Source organism: Phaethon aethereus (genome assembly GCF_964289735.1).
Source record: "Phaethon aethereus genome assembly, chromosome: 15".
Lineage (NCBI taxonomy): Eukaryota > Metazoa > Chordata > Aves > Phaethontiformes > Phaethontidae > Phaethon > Phaethon aethereus.
This window is the reverse complement of record NC_138591.1, coordinates 5,403,226-5,420,940: the sequence shown is the minus strand read 5'-3', so window position 1 is coordinate 5,420,940 and position 17,715 is coordinate 5,403,226. Positions and strand designations below refer to the sequence as shown.

The window sequence follows — 17,715 nt, the reverse complement described above, 5'->3', positions numbered from 1 at the left end:
ATCAAAGGACACCGGTATCAAAGCGCAGTTGAGCCAGGTTAACATCAGGGAAGCCTCTACTGTTGGGGCATTTCAGATGCTGAAGCCTCTCATCGTCACCCCCACTAGCACTGCTTTACACAACCGCAGCAGCGCTGGACCACTAGCTAGCACACCACACCACGGAGGAAGGAGAAGCTCTCTACTTTTCATAGATGCTAACTGCTAGGACAGCTACTTAGAACAAGATGCACTATAAGACAGGCACAGTGTAACATTAATCTCCTGTCGGAAAAACCTGCAGCAAAGGGTGAATGGGACTTGGATCAGAGCCACTTACCACAGCGACAGCCAACTCCAGACCCAGGGATCCCCAGCTGACAATCAGGGCAAACACCCCAAGCAAACACACCCTGTGAGAGACAGACATATGGCAGATGTAGAAGCTCTGATTTCAAGCAGATCCTTTCACCAGATGTATTATTTGGAGTCCAGAGCAATTACCAAACCCAAGAAATAATCATCAACCATTGTATCTTCAGACAAGCCATCCAATTTTACATGTTGTGGACAGCAGCAACCAGAGAAGTTTCTATCCAGTTGTTGGTTCCCACATTACCGGGCCCTGGGGCTGCAGGAGAAGGAAGAAAAGGGCGGAAGCAAAATCTTACCCTGCTTCTAGCAGGGAAGCCAAACAAAGACACAGGGGTAGCTGTAGGGAAAGCAGATGGATGACTACAATCCTATCGCTTCCACTATCCACATGCTGGACTTTACTTTCTAAGTCCAAAGATATTGAAAGGAAAATATCTCAAAAAAACCCAAAACACAAAATTAGACAAGTCCATCCCATTTACAAGAATAAATGAGTTTAAGTGTTAAGTACTGCACAGCTACAAACAGTGGGACACCCAGCCTGTTTTAGGACATCTGACTTTGGTTCCAAGCTGCATGTATCTGGACAGCACCTAAGGATCCCACATAGCCCCAGAAGAGAGATGACCACCTGCAGGCAAACAGTTCAGAGCAACAGCTTTGGTGCCTACCACAGCCAGGCGAGCGCATCTCTGCAGAGATTTAGAAGTTTTGTCCTGACCGCTGGACCTCATCACTGACAGAAACAGTGGGAAGTGTCTGCTATCAAGCAGACCCAAGGCAGAGGGATGACAGAGCAGTGGTCTCTGTGACATTCAGCTGGCACACACTGCTGGAAAAGGCTTTTGCACTTCCCCAACACATTAGCACATTAGCTCTTCACCTTTGCTGTCAGTATGAGTATTAGAGATACTTGGGCAAAAGTGCTCCTCAGCTCCCTCAGGTATGGAGTTGCAGACTACTAAGCATTTTATTTTGTGTATCCCCATCTTCAAAGTAAAGGGACACTGGCTTGCTCTCTCAGGGATGCTTTTTCCTTCAGGCTTTGAGACACAGGTAGGTTCTTCCCACCCACCCCCTGAAGAAAACAAAACAAAAGCCTGTTCATAACCACGATATTCTTTATTCAAACATAGCGCAAGCATCTCTGTGAGGAAGGGACATATCTCTTCTGCTACGTTTGTCTCATTGAAGACCAGAACTTTAAAAAATAAATCTATGGGCCTACACGTATAAAAAAAAGATCTATCCCTCAGTTTAAAAACTTATTTCAATTATGAGTAATCCCTATTCTTTGAATGGATTTGTGGGTCATCCTGCAGAAGTAATGGAGCTTAGCCAGACTGACCTCTGTGCAGCACTCTGCAATAAGATGGCTAAAGACTTTATTATGCTTTTTCCAAATGGATGCAAAAATTATCAGCCATGGATCAGCAAGGTTCTGTAGTTTTATAACATAAGGACAACACGGGCTGGTGCCTCCAGCTGAGCATGGTAATCAATTCAATAAGACACATTTGTTGTTTTACTTTAAATGAATATGACTGGGTCAGTAACTGATTGCTTTGCTAAAAGATCCAAAACTGGCATTTCACCATCTTCCTTGGCTGTGATACACTTGCTTCTTTGTGCCATGTGCTCCCTTTGGGGAATGCCTCAATATGAACTTCTGGCTAATAGGGAATGAGATTCTAATTTAAACACTGAGTTTACCATCTGTGCATACACTTGGACTTTTGTCTGTATGACCTGCCAGGTATGAAGTCATCTGGCAAATAATAAATCTGAATATGCATTCCAATTATTAACGGCATCACCATGTACCAGGATAAACTCTTGGCCATGTGAGTTGTCAAACCATCACTGTGTTTATCATACTGGTATCTTTGCCAAATATGCCAAGCTAAAGCAAGCTACTAGATAGAGAGAGGAATATTTTTTTCTTGTAATTGGGACTGGGTGCGGCAGCATTTGCAGTGTGCTTCTTAGAAATAGGCACATATTAATATTGCTGTACCATGGCAACAAGACTCCTCCTCGTAACTGTACAAACCATTGCTTGTTCTCAGTTTAACATTCTTCAGGTGTGACAGCCAAAGGTAAACAAGAGCAGATTGTGACACAAAAGGCATGCTACCAGGTTGCGTAGACACACACAATGCTTATCATCCATTAACAACTGTAGAGAATTAAAGGGAGTTTTTTAAAGCCTATAAATTTAAGGGAGGATGTTCACATTATTATCTCCCAGCAAACAGAGGCTACCAGTGCTACCCAGCAGAAGGCAGACTGCTCAGATGAGTTCCTTGCCTTTGATGCAAAAGCAATGGACACCAGAAACATCGCATTTTATAGCTCAAGAACCTACCTGTGAACATCTCCCATGTAGCCCTAATCCTATCCACAGTTACACTCTACAAAGTCTCTCTACATTGAGAGGCAAATTTAAGCTATTCAGTCTCAGAGGTCCTTGAAATCAACTGACAAGAGTCTAGAGGTTTAAACTAGCAGGCACTTGCATTCAGCTGACCTTCTCTGAGGCACTGCACCTGGGTCAGGACTTACCCCATAAGAATGGCCCTGGAGTTTCTAATGAGCCCAAAGAGCACCAGCAAACATATCAGGACATGGAACAGGAGCAGGCCCAGGTATCCCAGCCACCTGCAGAAAAGAAAAACCCCAACACAGTCTGCAAAGGAAAACTGGTGTATAAAAGGCACAGATCAAGAAGCTGGTAGACTCATGAGGAAAACACAGCCCTTTTCTTCACGTAAAAGCCACCACTAATGATTAATCTCCAGAGCGCTCTGCATATTTGCTGGGTCTGGAGTTAAGGCAGGTAAAAGCATTCACACAACACGCCCAGCGTACACAGTGGTTGAGAACACTACTGGACACCATCAGCTGAAGAACAGGCATTGCAGCTTCTTGAACTTCCTAGACATTTATTAGAAAATGCTTCAGTTATTCCACATGTGTGGATAGAGGTTTTCTTTTGTGGAATACATTGGATGCAATCTTTTATTGAGGAAGTTTAACAAAAAGGTACGTTAGGGTATGGTCTATGGGGCCTGATGGGATCCACCCGAGAGTACTGAGGGAGCTGGCAGAGGAGCTTGCCAAGCCACTCTCCATCATTTATCAGCAGTCCTGGTTAACAGGGGAGGTCCCAGAAGACTGGAGGCTTGCCAATGTGACGCCTGTCTACAAGAAAGGCCGGAAGGAGGATCCTGGGAATTACAGGCCTGTCAGCCTGACCTCTGTACCAGGGAAGATTATGGAACGGTTGGTCTTGAGAGTGCTCACAGGGCACCTGCAGGACAACCAAGGGATCAGGCCCAGGCAGCATGGGTTCATGAAAGGCAGGTCCTGCTTGACCAACCTGATCTCCTTCTATGACCAGGTGACCCGCCTAGTGGATGAGGGAAAGACTATGGATGTTGTCTGCCTGGACTTTAGTAAAGCCTTTGACAGCGTCTTCCACAGCATTCTCCTGCAGAAACTGGCTTAGACAGGGTTACTCTTTGTTGGGTGAGGAACTGGCTGGATGGCCAAGCCCAGAGAGTTGTGGTGAATGGCGTTAAATCCAGCTGGCGGCTGGTCACAAGTGGTGTTCCCCAGGGCTCGGTTCTGGGGCTGGTCTGATTCAATATCTTTATAGATGATCTGGATGAGGGAATCAAGTGCTCCCTCAGCAAGTTTGTAGATGACACCAAGCTGAGTGGGAGTGTTGATCTGCTGGAGGGTAGGAGGGCTCTGCAGAGGGATCTGGACAGGCTGGATCGATGGGCCGAGGTCAACTGTATGACGTTTAATAAGGCCAAGTGCAGGGTCTTGCACTTCGGCCACAACAACCCCACGCAACGCTACAGGCTTGGGGAGGAGTGGCTGGAGAGCAGCCCGGCGGAAAGGGACCTGGGGGTGCTGGTTGATAGCCGGCTGAACATAAGCCGGCAATGTGCCCAGGTGGCCAAGAAGGCCAACAGCGTCCTGGCCTGTATCAGGAATAGTGTGGCCAGCAGGAGTAGGGAAGTGATCGTGCCCCTGTACTCGGCACTGGTGAGGCCGCACCTTGAATCCTGTGTTCAGTTTTGGACTCCTCACTACAAGAAGGATGTTGAGGTGCTGGAGCGTGTCCAGAGAAGGGCAACGAAGCTGGTGAGGGGGCTGGAGCACAAGTCTGACGAGGAGCAACTGAGGGAACTGGGGTTGTTTAGTCTGGGGAAGAGGAGGCTGAGGGGAGACCTTATCGCTCTCTACAACTACCTGAAAGGGGGTTGTGGCGACGAGGGTGTTGGTCTCTTCTCCCAAGTAACTAGTGATGGGACAAGAGGAAATGGCCTCAAGTTGCACCAGGGGAGGTTTAGATTGGATATTAGGAAAAATTTCTTCACTGAGAGGGTGGTCAGGCATTGGAACAGGCTGCCCAGGGAGGTGGTGGAGTCGCCATCTCTGCAAGTGTTCAAAAAACGTGTGGATATGGCACTTCAGGACATGGTTTAGGGAAAATGGTGGCACTGGATTAATGGTTGGACTTGATGATCTTGAAGGTCCTTTCCAACCTAGTGATTCTGTGATGGTGTTAACATATGCAACTAGTTCAATTTTCCACTATTTAGTTAATGTGTCATACAACTACAATGCACTTCATAGGACACAAGAGTAGTCATCTCTGTGGCTGTTTTTTTTCCCCCTAGTGTTAGAACACAAGCTACAGATTTTGTATATTCAGAATAAGTTTCCCTCCAGCTGGTGGTAAACCATTAAGAAAAGAGTCGTTGCCAGGCATTTTGATTTAAACTGAAGCAATCTTGCTGTTAAGAAACAAGTCAGCTGGATGGGCGAGGAACACCTGCAGTAATATATACAGTCTTTGGCTCAGCTACCCAGAACACGCACATCACTGTTGCAAAACAGATGCTACAACCACTACACTACAGCATGCTACACACCTGTACCAGTCATAGAGGTCAATTTGAATTGCCAGCTCCTCCAGAGACAGCTCTTCATTCTTCCAAAAGGGGATCTCAGTTGTTTGCCTGACCAGATCATCCAAGAGACCTTGCAGCTTCTGGATAACATGCAGGTAGTCAGTCTGCTTCGTAAACATCTCCTCCAGGATGAGCAAGTTTGGTTCCACTGTTTGGTTCAGGGCCACTGCGGTATCTAGTACCTATAGTATGGCAAACAAACAAAATAATGATTAAAGGACAGGAAGTCAAGGAAGTAAAAGAGGATTCATCCTTACCAGCGAGTTATGGACAGCTTCCAGATTACCAGTCCTCTGTCTTAAGAGGCTCAGACTGCTTACCCTTCAAAAGCAAGTTGTAAGCATCTATAAAGTAGGTTGTAGTAGTCCAATGACGGCATCTCAGCTGGGCCTTTAACACATGTACACATTTTGCAGCCATCAGGGTTGCAGAATGATACCATGAAATTAGAGGGAGCACAGTAACAACTGACTGCACTAAAATGATACATCTTAGTAAAAGATTTGTCTGCTCTGGCCTGCCTCCTCTTCCGGGTGTGGAAGAGAGCCGATCAGAAGCTGTTTTTAAACCCAGCAAAGAGAAGGCTTCATTTAACAAGCTGTATTTGCTTTGATATTTTTAGAAGAGCTGAAGAAAGCACCACTCCACTAATGGAAATTTTAGCACATCTCTAAGCCCAGAGACTAACAAAAAAGAGGAAGAGATGCAGGCACAGCCAGATTCAAGAGAAGAGGCACTGAGCAGGTCTGCTCATTCCCACCCTCCCCAGTTGCTTGCGCGTCCCCCCTAGTGCTTACCCGGTCTTGGACACCTGCCACAGTGCGGTTTGCGTGGCGCAGCGAGTACGTCAGCCGGTGAATGCCATCACTGGTCTCTCCATTCCCGTAGAAGCCAACAGCAATTCCAGCACTGCAGAGTGAAAGCAAGAAAGGGCAGAGTTAAAGCTAAAAGGCAAGCTGTATAATGCACGGCTTACCGCTACAGCGCCCTTCGTAGTCACAGCAGCACTTTCCAGAGAAAGGGAAGCCGTGTGCCTCCACAGAGGGTCGCTGGGGTAGTCATGCCCCTCAGCAACCACTAAAAAAAATTCGCCTGTAAACATTCGCCTGCATTATCCACACAGCCACTGATTCTCTGTATAGCATCCATATTACGAACAGCGGAACACCACCCCTTCAATATGTACGTTTCATTTGTGGTGAAATAATGAAAATCTGTTAGAGAACTGTTAAGAGAGTTCAGACCTAGCCATGGGCAACCAGAAATCTAGCCAGCCAAGCGGCTCTCCAGTGGCTCCTGAAAGGGCTACCATTGCTGTCAGGAGATGCATGCCTTGTCTGGACATGAAAGAGAGATTGTTTCATTATATTTTTTAAAAGCAGGATCCAAAGAGCTTGTACAGGCTACTTGACTGTGGTGGTGGTTCCTCTAGATATGTTATTCATGCCGCCTTCTCTACACTGTGAAATATCTATGAATGTCATCTATCTTGATTTATCTTCCCATTAGGAGCATTTGTGTTGCACTGATTTAGAGTACTGGGAAGGAAGGCTCAGTAACTTACTGGGACAAAAGGCTTATTTATTTTTAAAGCAAGCAAATTTCAAGCTTGCAGACACAATTCAACTCCAGCTGCTTAGCAAATTACCACCTATCAGCTGATTTGCCATAACTGTCCACACATATCAGTCTGCCCCAATTATGAAGTAAACCATATTAGCTTAAGCCTCACTTAAAGGAGGAAGATCCTGTAAATGAGTTGCAACCAGGAGATTATCTCATGCAAGTCAGCGATACCTCTTCTATTAAGACATCGCTGCAGGAACTCACAGTTCCTCTTCCCAAGCCCATTTTTCCTAATAATAGAGGAAGAAAGAACTTGAAGGGGTCACACAACTAAACTCAGAGCAAACAAATATTACCAAGATACAAGTTTCCTATTCTCATGTCACGTTTAGCTTCGAAGCACCCAAGATCTTTTTCTGGGAAGGTTCTCAAGATACCATGGTTGTGTTTGTGGTAGTGGTGGTTTTGGTGTAAATCTAAGTTATTCTGGATGAAACATTTAGTTTTTTCACAACAACTTTGTGCTTGGGTTGTAGCACTGCCCTCAGGGTTGGTTTGAAGGAGGAATAAAAGAGGAAGGAAACAAGCCAAACAACAACTTTCAGAACAAGTAAGTATAGTGCCTTTGTTTAACAGGAAGGGCCAGTAAAGGACGTTAGGCATTCTTCACCACCATCACCACCCGACCGGGAACTAAACCCAAGCAGGCAGGCTAGAGTGGGCTTTGTCCCAATAACAGAGCCTTGCAGAGATTTGCTCTGGCATGTACATCGGTCTGCAGTCCAAACAACAGTTTCTGCTCTCGCTCCTCTCCTGTGGGAAGACAGCATCCATCCCTCCTTTCCTGGGCTCATCCACTTCAGAAAGAGTGAGCAGAACAACATAGTTCACCTGGTTGCATTTCCTTCTCCTCATACAGACAAGAAAGGGAAGCAAATATCATGCACTGGAAGTGGATCCATTATGGAAGTCTGTGCTAGCCTCATGCTTTTTCCAACACTTGAATCTCCATAAATTATAGACAGCTTGGCCCATGAAGGCCTCAGCTGATGAGTCTTCCAAGGGTCGGTGGGCAGTTTGCATCGTATACAGAAAGAGAAGCAGCAGGTACGTAGCTCTTAATATTTAGTGTTAACACAAGGCATCAGTTCTTCACTAATATCATTCCTCAAACATGTTCCTAATGCAAATGATGCTCATAATTAAAGAGAGAAAAGCCCTCTGCATTCCTCCCTGGTTGCGGCTATTATCAGAGCCTGATAATGCATGCCTCGGATGCACAGAGGTGGAGTGAATAAAAAATAGACACACACAGACCCCTCCCCCTGAACTAGAGAGATTACAGATCCAGAGCTATGCCCAGGATAAGGAAATTCAGCATCCCATCACAGCAATTACAAACCTCTGGCTTGCATTTCATCCAGACCCTTTCAACCTCCTGAGCAGCAGAAAACTTGTTGTTGTTTCTACTATAGACATCAAATAAATTCCAGAACATTCTTGACATTGAATATGCAGATCTGAACCCTTTACTTGGTGAGTGATTTTTATTCAGTCTGTTACAGCTACTAGATGCCTATTCTTTCAGCAAAGGATTGGTAAGTGCCCAAAACCTCCTGCTTGGCTCTCAGTATTCCCAGCGCAGTAGCACTGTTTTGGTGGAAAAGACTCAGAAGCAGCACTCTGAAGTAGCAGCAGTCATCTTGTCTTAAAGATGCAGCACAGCTAGGTATATTAGCCAGTTTACTCAAAGGTACCATTTATGAAATGCTAGCAACTACCAGCAAGTGCTTTGGAACTTGTTACCCTTCCAAGGCAGGACTACCCCAGCAGCCATCCTCGCAGGCTTCTCGTCCAGCCCTGTACGAGCCGCAGCTCCGACTGCCCCTAACCCTCCAGGCACAGCCACTACTGAAAGAAAACACTAAAGCAACAGGAATTGGGATAAAAGCCATTTAATTCAAGTAACAAATTCCTCTAGACGTGCATATCACACATTCACTGGAAATTACACATAAAGCATTAATTATTCCATTACCACCCAGCTAAAGCCAGCTCCGCATTCACACCCTGCGCTAGCAAGAGCCACTTCCACAGCCATTCCTTCTCCCAGGAGCAAGCTGTACGGTTTTGTGGCAGTTCCCCTTTCTATCATGCTAGAGAGGAAAGGAAGCCATCCCTGCCCGAAGCCCAGCGGCACAGGCTGCAGGCAGCTGCCTGGACCCGCGCTGTGGCTGAGGAGGGGCAGAGCTGGAGGGAACTGCCGGTGGGGGAAGAGGAGAGAACCACTTCTAAGTTTTCTGTTTGCATTTGGCTTCATCTAAATCCAACAGTTGTTTCAAATCCCTGCCTACACACACTGGTATAAGTTGCTATTGTTTAAAGCAGACTTAAGGATTTGCACTAGTTTTTAACTACCTTTTATTTGATTAGAGGGAAACAGAAGGGCTCCTTTTATTTAAGCGCGACCTTTGAAAGTAAAAATAGATCAACTCATCTTAATCCAACAGTGTAAGTCCTTGAGGTCAAGACAAATCACACTGCTTCTTGCACAAACCCAGGGAGGCTCTGTAGCCCAAGATACAGCAGATCCATCTCCCAGTACAGGATGACAAAATCACCACCCAATGGGGAAGCCTGCATTTCTGTCACGCAGCATGGATACAAGAACAGCACTCCTGAATGACACAGCTTTTTTCCACTCTAGCACCCTCTGGAAGATAATCCAATGCATTTTTAATGCTTCTATAGCAGAGTCATCTCCGCTATTCTTGCTTCTGTCACGCCCCCCTCCCCAGCACACACACATCGCCTCCTGAATCCACACCGTCCCATCTTCAGTTCTTCCTCCCAAACCTACCTTTGTCAGTCTCCTGTCCCTTCTACTACCCCCACCTCTCCCCTGCCTTCTCGCTACTATTTTTTAATAAAAAACTTTAAAAAAATCTACCAAGCTTTTACAGGCCATTTAAAAAGTTGCTCCTGCTGCTCAGTACAGCATTTAAAAAGACACTTGGCTACTCAGTCATTTTGGAAGTTTTGGGAAACCCACAGATGTTAAGCCAAGAAAACACGGGACTCCTGAGATTAACGCTGTCATTACTGGTGCACGCCCACAGAAACACGCTAGACAGTACGCAATACCAGCTCTTCAAAGAGTGATATGACACAAGACACAAGCGCAGCATGCCATCATTGCCATGTATTCCTACAGATACAACAGTAGGATTTAGAGTGCTGCAGGTTGCGTACACACACTTCAGTACCACTTTTCAGCAAGACTCAAGAAATTCCAGTCTGGAGAATAGCTTTCTTATTTTTTTGTACGCAAGAGTCACGTGGGCTTATGACATCCCTGATAAAGAACTAGAAAAATCAAGTGTAATTCCAAATTATCTCACAATGTGACCTGCAAAATTGTCTTCTGGATTACACAAGGTATACATAAACAGCAGAGCATTAATCTGATACAGAGAGCATATACATGCCTTCTGGTGGAAAGATCCTCCTGTTGTAATACCCATGCACACACAGTAAAAACCCCTCTGGGTACCCAGTCAGCAGACTGAAAAGATGAACACTAGCCATTCACATCACATCCTTAGAAATGAATAATCTAACTACACCAAGCCATCTTTAATTACAGGAACTTCATACGGAGAGCCCTTTTTAGACTTCATGTTCTCAGGAGGAATGTTAATATGTCTGTCTAATTACCACCTTGCACTTTCGCACCAGGGGGAAGCGCTATTACTGGCACTTGAGAAAGCAAGTTTTCACCATCTATTTGTACCCATTTCTTTCAGGTACCCTCTCCATGAAGCTTCCTATCCACCTTCAGAGCTGAGCTCCCTTCTAGGAGAGTTAGGGTCACCTAACTGGTGGATGAGATGATTTCTAAGACAACTTCCCATACACAGAAACTGATAAAAATTGGTAAGGACTAGAAATGAACTAGGTGTTCATGGAATAATCTAGGCAAATCATTCCTGCAGCTTTGTGGCTAGAGCAACTGGGAAGACTCAGAGACATTTTGTTGGAGAGCTCCTGTTAACCAGTTAAGCCTTCCTGCTGGCTCAGCATTCTCCCTTTTGCTCAGCAGGAAATACAAAGTCATTAGGAAACAGTGATCCCCAGTACTCAGCAGGATTACACAGTACAAACAGTCCTCTGGGATTAAGAGCTACCTAAATAAGCATGCGCTAGGCATGGCTGGACTTAACCCGAGTTAACTAGTTCTCAGCTAGGACGACAATAATCCGCTTCACAGTACTGGGACAGACCAGACCAGCTGCTGTTTGGAATCTCTTGCTGCTTCACCATCCAAGCTACTTCTCTCCCCTTGCGTACGGCGGTGCAAACCGCCTCCCCGGTCAGCCTGCGGTCAGGCAGACATTCAGAATAGCTTTATTCCCCGTCACTCTCAAACGTAGCGGCATCTGCCAGTCTAGCACTTCTGCTATGTGTAACGCACAGCTAGGAGGGGATATATCCAGTGGACTAATCTTTAACTGTTAGTATCTAATTGGGACTTCCCACTAGCGCAGATTAGATTCCTTGCTTGTTGGAAGCCGCATCCGCATTCCCAGCCAGACACTGAGCACAGAGCGCCAAGAGGCACTGGTTCGAGTGCACTGTCGCGTCCAGCTGCTCTAAAAGGGGCAGAAAACGACCCCAGCGTCGCAGGAGAGCAGGAGCGCTTCGACGGCACCCGCGCTCACCACGGAGGGCAACAGCCTATTGCTCAAGCGCGCTGACTTCAGAGGGGAAACTTAAAGCTTAATTAAAGAAAGTCTAGACAAATATCCAGTATCACTGCAGACTCAGGTAGAGTCTTAGTTTGAAGTATACGCCTGCATTTAATGCTTGCAAAAACAAATGGTACCCCAAGGATGAGAACCAATGGTTCAGATTTTGGGGAAGCCTAAGCAATTTTCCAGCATGCGGACTTGACTAGGAGTTGTATCAAGTTTACCAGAATTTATATGCCGACCTTCCAACTTTAAATTGTCTCACGCACACTCTGGGAGACATGTGGAATACCTCCTTCTCACCTTTTCTACAATTAAAAATAAACATAACTACCACACTCTGCAGTGGCTGCCTTGGACACATATGCTGCATAACAACAGCTAACAAGAGCCTGTAGCACCAGCACAGCTATAAATTGCACCAGCTAGAGCTTCTGTAGGAAAGCATTAGGACCACAGCAATTTCAGTGGATTGGAATGGATGCAGCTGAAGCTCTTGAGATCACTAAAAAGAAAGGTGAATGAGGTCACAATTTCTTCTTTGCAAGTTGTTCTCTGGTTTGCCTTTCCATTCCAGAGACTTGGAGCCAGCAAAGCATGGAAGAGCTCCTTGCAAAGATGGCAATATTGGCTAGCGCACTAGCTCTCCTCCTCAATGCTGAGCCCCTGCCTCTGCAGGCAAAGCCATCCCCAGCTGCTAAACTCACAACATAATGTCTGCTCTGGAGTGTCTGTTCCGGTACTTCAGGGGTTTTCTATTCTCTTATGTGCCTTGAAAGAGCAAATCCACAAATGCATTAGCAGCACAGTCTAGCCCTTGAACCAGCTAAGCCTGGCGTTCAAGTACCATGCACACCTCCAAAAAGATCACATACCAGATCCACCACCTATCAGCAGGTTAGGACAAAAAGTGAGCCATGAGGCATTGCAAAATAGAACCCTCTCATTTTTATCTCCTTTCTGAACAGGGGACTGTCCCCAGCCCTGCCAGCCCTGCAGGGCCAACTAAGACCACCTGGAGCCTTGGGGAAGAATAGCTGATGCTTGGAGTTGGGAAGAAACAGCGCTCAATCTCAGGGCATACGTCCATACTGCCCAGAGTACTTGTTCTGCCTAAGTCAAAACAAGCTAAGCCCAAGGCTCCCTTCCAGAAGTTTGCAAACATATTCCTGTTTTCAGATACCCCTTCTAGGAAATGGGATCCTCTTCTGTGTTGACTAAAAAAATAACCCCATGAAACAAAATGTAAATTCTCTCCTCTTAACTCATTCTGCACATGTTCTCCACTAGCTACCTAATTTTTCTTGTTTTTCACCAACCCTTCTTTTCACCTCCCCTCTGAAAGCTTTCTATTGTTCAGTCATATCGTGAAACATTGCTAACATTAGCACCATTACTAGCCACCCTTGGAGACTGCTACATTTCATTTTCTGTACTGATGTGCAGTGTTTAACACAGGCTGCAAAATCTGAACATCCACTCCAGTCACATACTGATACTTCCAAACCCATCTGTGGTGTCTTCTGCCTTAATCTAGTCTAACACATAGTCATTCTTTTTGGACACCAAATTCTAAGAAATCTCCATCTAGACCTGATAAGTATTTCTACTTTATCCACCCTATTTAATTTATAAGCTCCTGAGGACACAGTGTCCTTGATTTACTACTTGTAAAGTATCAAAGAGCAGGACATTAGCTATTCCTTTTCACATTGTTCAAACCATTAGGCAGTGCTGCAGGTAGTAGAAAGGAAGAAAATACATTACAGATATTTAAAACATCCATACACCAAGTGGACAGAGCGATTACTGCCAACATTCGCTAACTTAGTATGCTGTGTCTGTAGCATGAAGACACGTGCACAGGATACACCACCCCAAATAACCGGGAAGACCCCGTTCAGGCATCGACCGTACCTGCACACCAAGGTTGCGATGATGACGCACCATGCCGTACAGCAGCAGTCAGCATTTAGATGTTCTTCGCTCTTCCGGTGGCGGCAACACAGCCAAAACGAGTAGAACAAGAGAAAGAGCAGGTCCAGAGCGAGGCAGGAAAGAGCGATGCCGCCCAGCAGCAACAGGGCCTGCGGAAAATAGAGACGGGCATCACATCTGACCACAGCACCGCCGCAGCAGGGGGTGTGAATCAGGGCCCAGATGTTGAAGGGCTCTGCAATAAGACAGCACTGAAGGCATACCTTGAAAACAAGTTGTTTTGTGGGTTTTATATATTATTTTAAAAATATATATTTTTATTTTTGAGATATTTTCAGCCCTACTTTCTCCCCTCTCTGCACCCCACTCAATGAAACCACCTTCTGTCCCTAAGCAGTAAACAGCTGAGCCACTTTGTTTGTCCCAGTCTGCAAACAGCCTAAGTGAATCAGAGAGAGTTTCCTCTTTACTCCTCATTAGAGGTCAGCAGATTTAAAGCAAAAAAAATAGTTCTGCCAGCTGCCTCTATCTGTACAGTTCTTTAATCATCAGGAATAAATATGCAGGCTTATTCATTAGAAATCTAAGCGCATGAGTGGGTTTGAAAGGAGGCAGAATTTATTATATAGGCATGAGATTAATTTAAAAAAAAAAAATCAACCCCCAAGCAATGCTTCTGCTCAAGGTAGACTTAAAATAAATGCTAAACCCCTACATATACCATCCACATATATAGGTACAACACACACAGATGCTACAGACGCACTGGCTTGAAGCCATCACAATCTGAGTTATTGTTATACCTATTTCTAGTCAGATGGTCCTTGGAGGAAAGGGAAGCAATAAGTGTTTAACTCCATTCCAATTTCTTTTTATTCAGAAAATCCTGACCAAAACAAAAAAAGCAAAACCATTTTGTTAAATAAAATCAGGAAAAAAAAATTAAAATCCATTCTAACACCAAATCCAGCCACGCTTTCCCACATGAATGAATGAAGTATTTTACCCATAAGCTTTTTTAGATAAACCCTTGGTAGTGGTGACAAATGCCAACTTATTAGAAAAGACTTAAATATCTGGATAGGGCCTAAGTCACATGCTATCCCCCTATTTCTGGGAAAGCAGACATAGATAGGTATCAGCAAACCCAAAACAAAGCTTTGGGGTTTTTGTCAGCCAGTATCTCTTTTCCTCCCCGTGCAGAAACTCCTTAAAGAACATTTATACGCTTCCTCCCAATTGAAACAGTAACTTCCCCCTGGTCAAAGAAATTAAACAAAGAATGCTGTGATTAAAGTAAGATTCTCAACAAAACTGGCAACTGTTTCTAACAGGGTCTGGTAATAACTTGCTCTTCGTAGGCTTTTCTTCCCTTTCTTTCCCCCCCGGTCTGCTCCATAGGTGCTCCCTGCTGAGTTACTACCCTGGCAAACTATACGAGCCTCACGAGGTGCTTCGCAGCCAAGCAAACTTCAGCGTGTACAGACTGGGGGGGGTCCCGCCGCCATACGTACCGAGACCCACGCAAGTTAAACCTAACCGCTGCAGGGCGGATACTCCACGCAGCCGCATGCCCTTCGCTTCCCCAGCCTTAAGAAGCCCACCCAAAGCCCACTAAGCGCACTGGGGCGGGGGGAGCTTATAGGTGCTGCTTTCCCAAACTGAAGAGCAGAAACTCCGTCCCGCTGTGGAACGTGAACTTTCGGATTTTTAAGCGCAGGGTGGGGGTGGAGGGGAGTCAGCCCTATCCCCCTTTCCCATGACGGTGCGTGCGCCGTTGGAGCTCCTGAGCAGAAAGGGGCCTTCAGGAGGGAAGCCGCGCTCGGAGCCCCACGTTCTCCCACTTCTGAAGGCTCGCCACGTACGAGCACTCAATACTAATTTAACTAACACATTTGGCATACCAAAGCTCCTCGGGGATATTCTTTATTTTTTAAACACGTCAGGCTGCTGCAATGCAAGGCCTGCCTGCACTTCTTTCTTCACACCCTCAACCCTCCTGCACTTGCTAAAAGGCATTACCACCAGGAAGATGAACCCAGCTAAAACACATCTTCCTAGCAACTTTTTATCAGCAAAAACTTCATGCTGCAGCTCCAGATGTAGGGGAACAGACTCCACTGAAAGGAAAAAAAGGAAATGCTAAAAAGAAGAAAGGAAGTAAATAATTGAAGACTGCCATGCAGCAAGCAACCTGCAGTTCTCGCTTTGAAGGGACACTTGATATATGCTTAAATTTATGCATCTGGCCAAAAGGACTTGGCTGGCCACCACACCACGATCTGTGTTTCATTTTCCAGAGAATATTTGTTTTCCATTAATAGATATGTGCCATGACAACAAGTGAAATCATCCAGCAGAGCAGCTATTAATCTTTCTGACTGATGAGTCAGTTTAGGACCCAGAGACTGGCTGGCAGTGAGAGCCTGGTTGCAACCAAAGATATGCCTGTGCCTGCTTGTCAGGATTAAATGGCAGTATTTTAAAAAGGGATTTTAAAAAGGGGGGGGGGGGGGGGGCGGGCTGAGGCTGGATAAACCTTCAGACATTCTATTCTGCAACAGTAAATCTGGGACTCTGTTATCCAAGGCCACGTTATCCCAAGTAAATGTAAAATTATGCACTGGGCCTTTTGCCACAAAAGAGCATCAATTCGTCTTCAAACATTTGCTGAGCTATCAGAACCTTTATAGCAAATGATGCATGAACTGCCCTTACAGGAAAATGGAGACAACTTGAAGGAGCAACATTTTACCGCTGTGCTGACACTAATGGCAGAAGTGGAGACAGAGCAGTCCCTGAAAATGAGCGTAAATCCAAGCGGTATCAGCCAGACTGGCAGGAGACGAAGCTACAGCATTGGGAAGCGCTTTCAAAATAAAAGTTAATAGCAGTACGCAGGGAAGTAGCCATGAGCAGCATCGCTAGCTTGGAAAGGCACCGTGAAACCTGAATACACCCGGTCTTGTGCAGGGACAGTGCTCAACAGCATGCTGCAGTGTTAACAGCCTTTCTCAACTCCAGCGTGGTTGTCAGGATTCATGGTATTTTCTCTCCCAACACGAGTAAGAAGCCAAAAACAGGGGCAGAAAACATCTAGGTCCCCATGCACAGATAGGAGCACCATCACAGTAAGAAACACGGGGCATGGCAAAAACATCCCCCGCAAAAATACCACAGAGCTGGTTAGCTCTTCCACATGGTATGAGGGTACCCATAGGTGCTGATCTTATACTTAAGGACGTATATGTAGATCAGCTTTCAGTTAACACAATCCTTGGTCTCCGAGACCATGCCTTATGTTACTGTGGATCAACTGAACCAATATACAGCCTTGTATGGAGATTTTTTTATCCAGTAGACAAGACAGCTGCTTTCAGCTTGCAAGTTCCGAACTGCGATCCACATCATTAGTTACCTGGCTATATCTGTGGGCTCTGGCCCAGGAAGGCTAATTTTAGCTGCCGAAACAGCACTTAAGGGACATACACTCCATCCCATCCTACATATGTAGTCACAAAAAGAAGCGATCTACTAACATCATGAGGAAAGGGATATACAAGACACAACTGAGTATATTTCCTTAGAAGGGAAAGCCTAAAAAAAAAGGTCACAATGCATTGTAATGCAGGAAGTAGACACGGGGTTGCATTCACATTAAGTGTCAAGGTTTAGGACTGCCTTCAATGCTGTTTGTTCGTCACTTGACCATAGAGAGGAATGTGTTGGCCTAGGGACCCTTCCTCACCACCATGCCCCCCCCGCCATGAAGGTTATTTGGCACATGAAGTCCTGGCAGAACAGGTTTAGAAAGTTAATTCTGAATACACACAGGCTCAAAATAATCCATGTGTTTATTAAGTACAAGTTTTACCAATCTCAATTTATCCAACTTCCAATTACCACATTCTTTAGACCTTTAAATGCACTAACGGCAGCATGGTGTAGTGAGTAGCTCTTCACATGGAAGAGGTGATGGCTATTTCTGGATAGCACTGCTGTTTTATTACTAGTTAGTAAGTCCACTAAAACCTCATTCAGAAACTTGAGAGTAAAGCTGAAGCTTTCAGGTGGTTCCTGAAAAGCATTTAGTTTCACCCTTAATTTTCCATCAA

At 45.4% G+C, this 17,715-nt stretch overlaps 1 protein-coding gene across 1 annotated transcript in view; it reads right to left on the bottom strand.

The window, feature by feature from the left end:
- Positions 1-17,715, bottom strand: part of TTYH3 (tweety family member 3) — a gene marked incomplete at both ends in the record, with an annotated part of 74,558 nt that overhangs the window by 21,116 nt on the left and 35,727 nt on the right. The window contains 5 exons of the mRNA XM_082006817.1: positions 320-392; positions 2,920-3,015; positions 5,307-5,527; positions 6,143-6,254; positions 13,580-13,749. Coding sequence (XP_081862943.1) covers positions 320-392; positions 2,920-3,015; positions 5,307-5,527; positions 6,143-6,254; positions 13,580-13,749 — 672 coding nt within the window. The remainder of the gene's footprint in view (positions 1-319; positions 393-2,919; positions 3,016-5,306; positions 5,528-6,142; positions 6,255-13,579; positions 13,750-17,715) is intronic.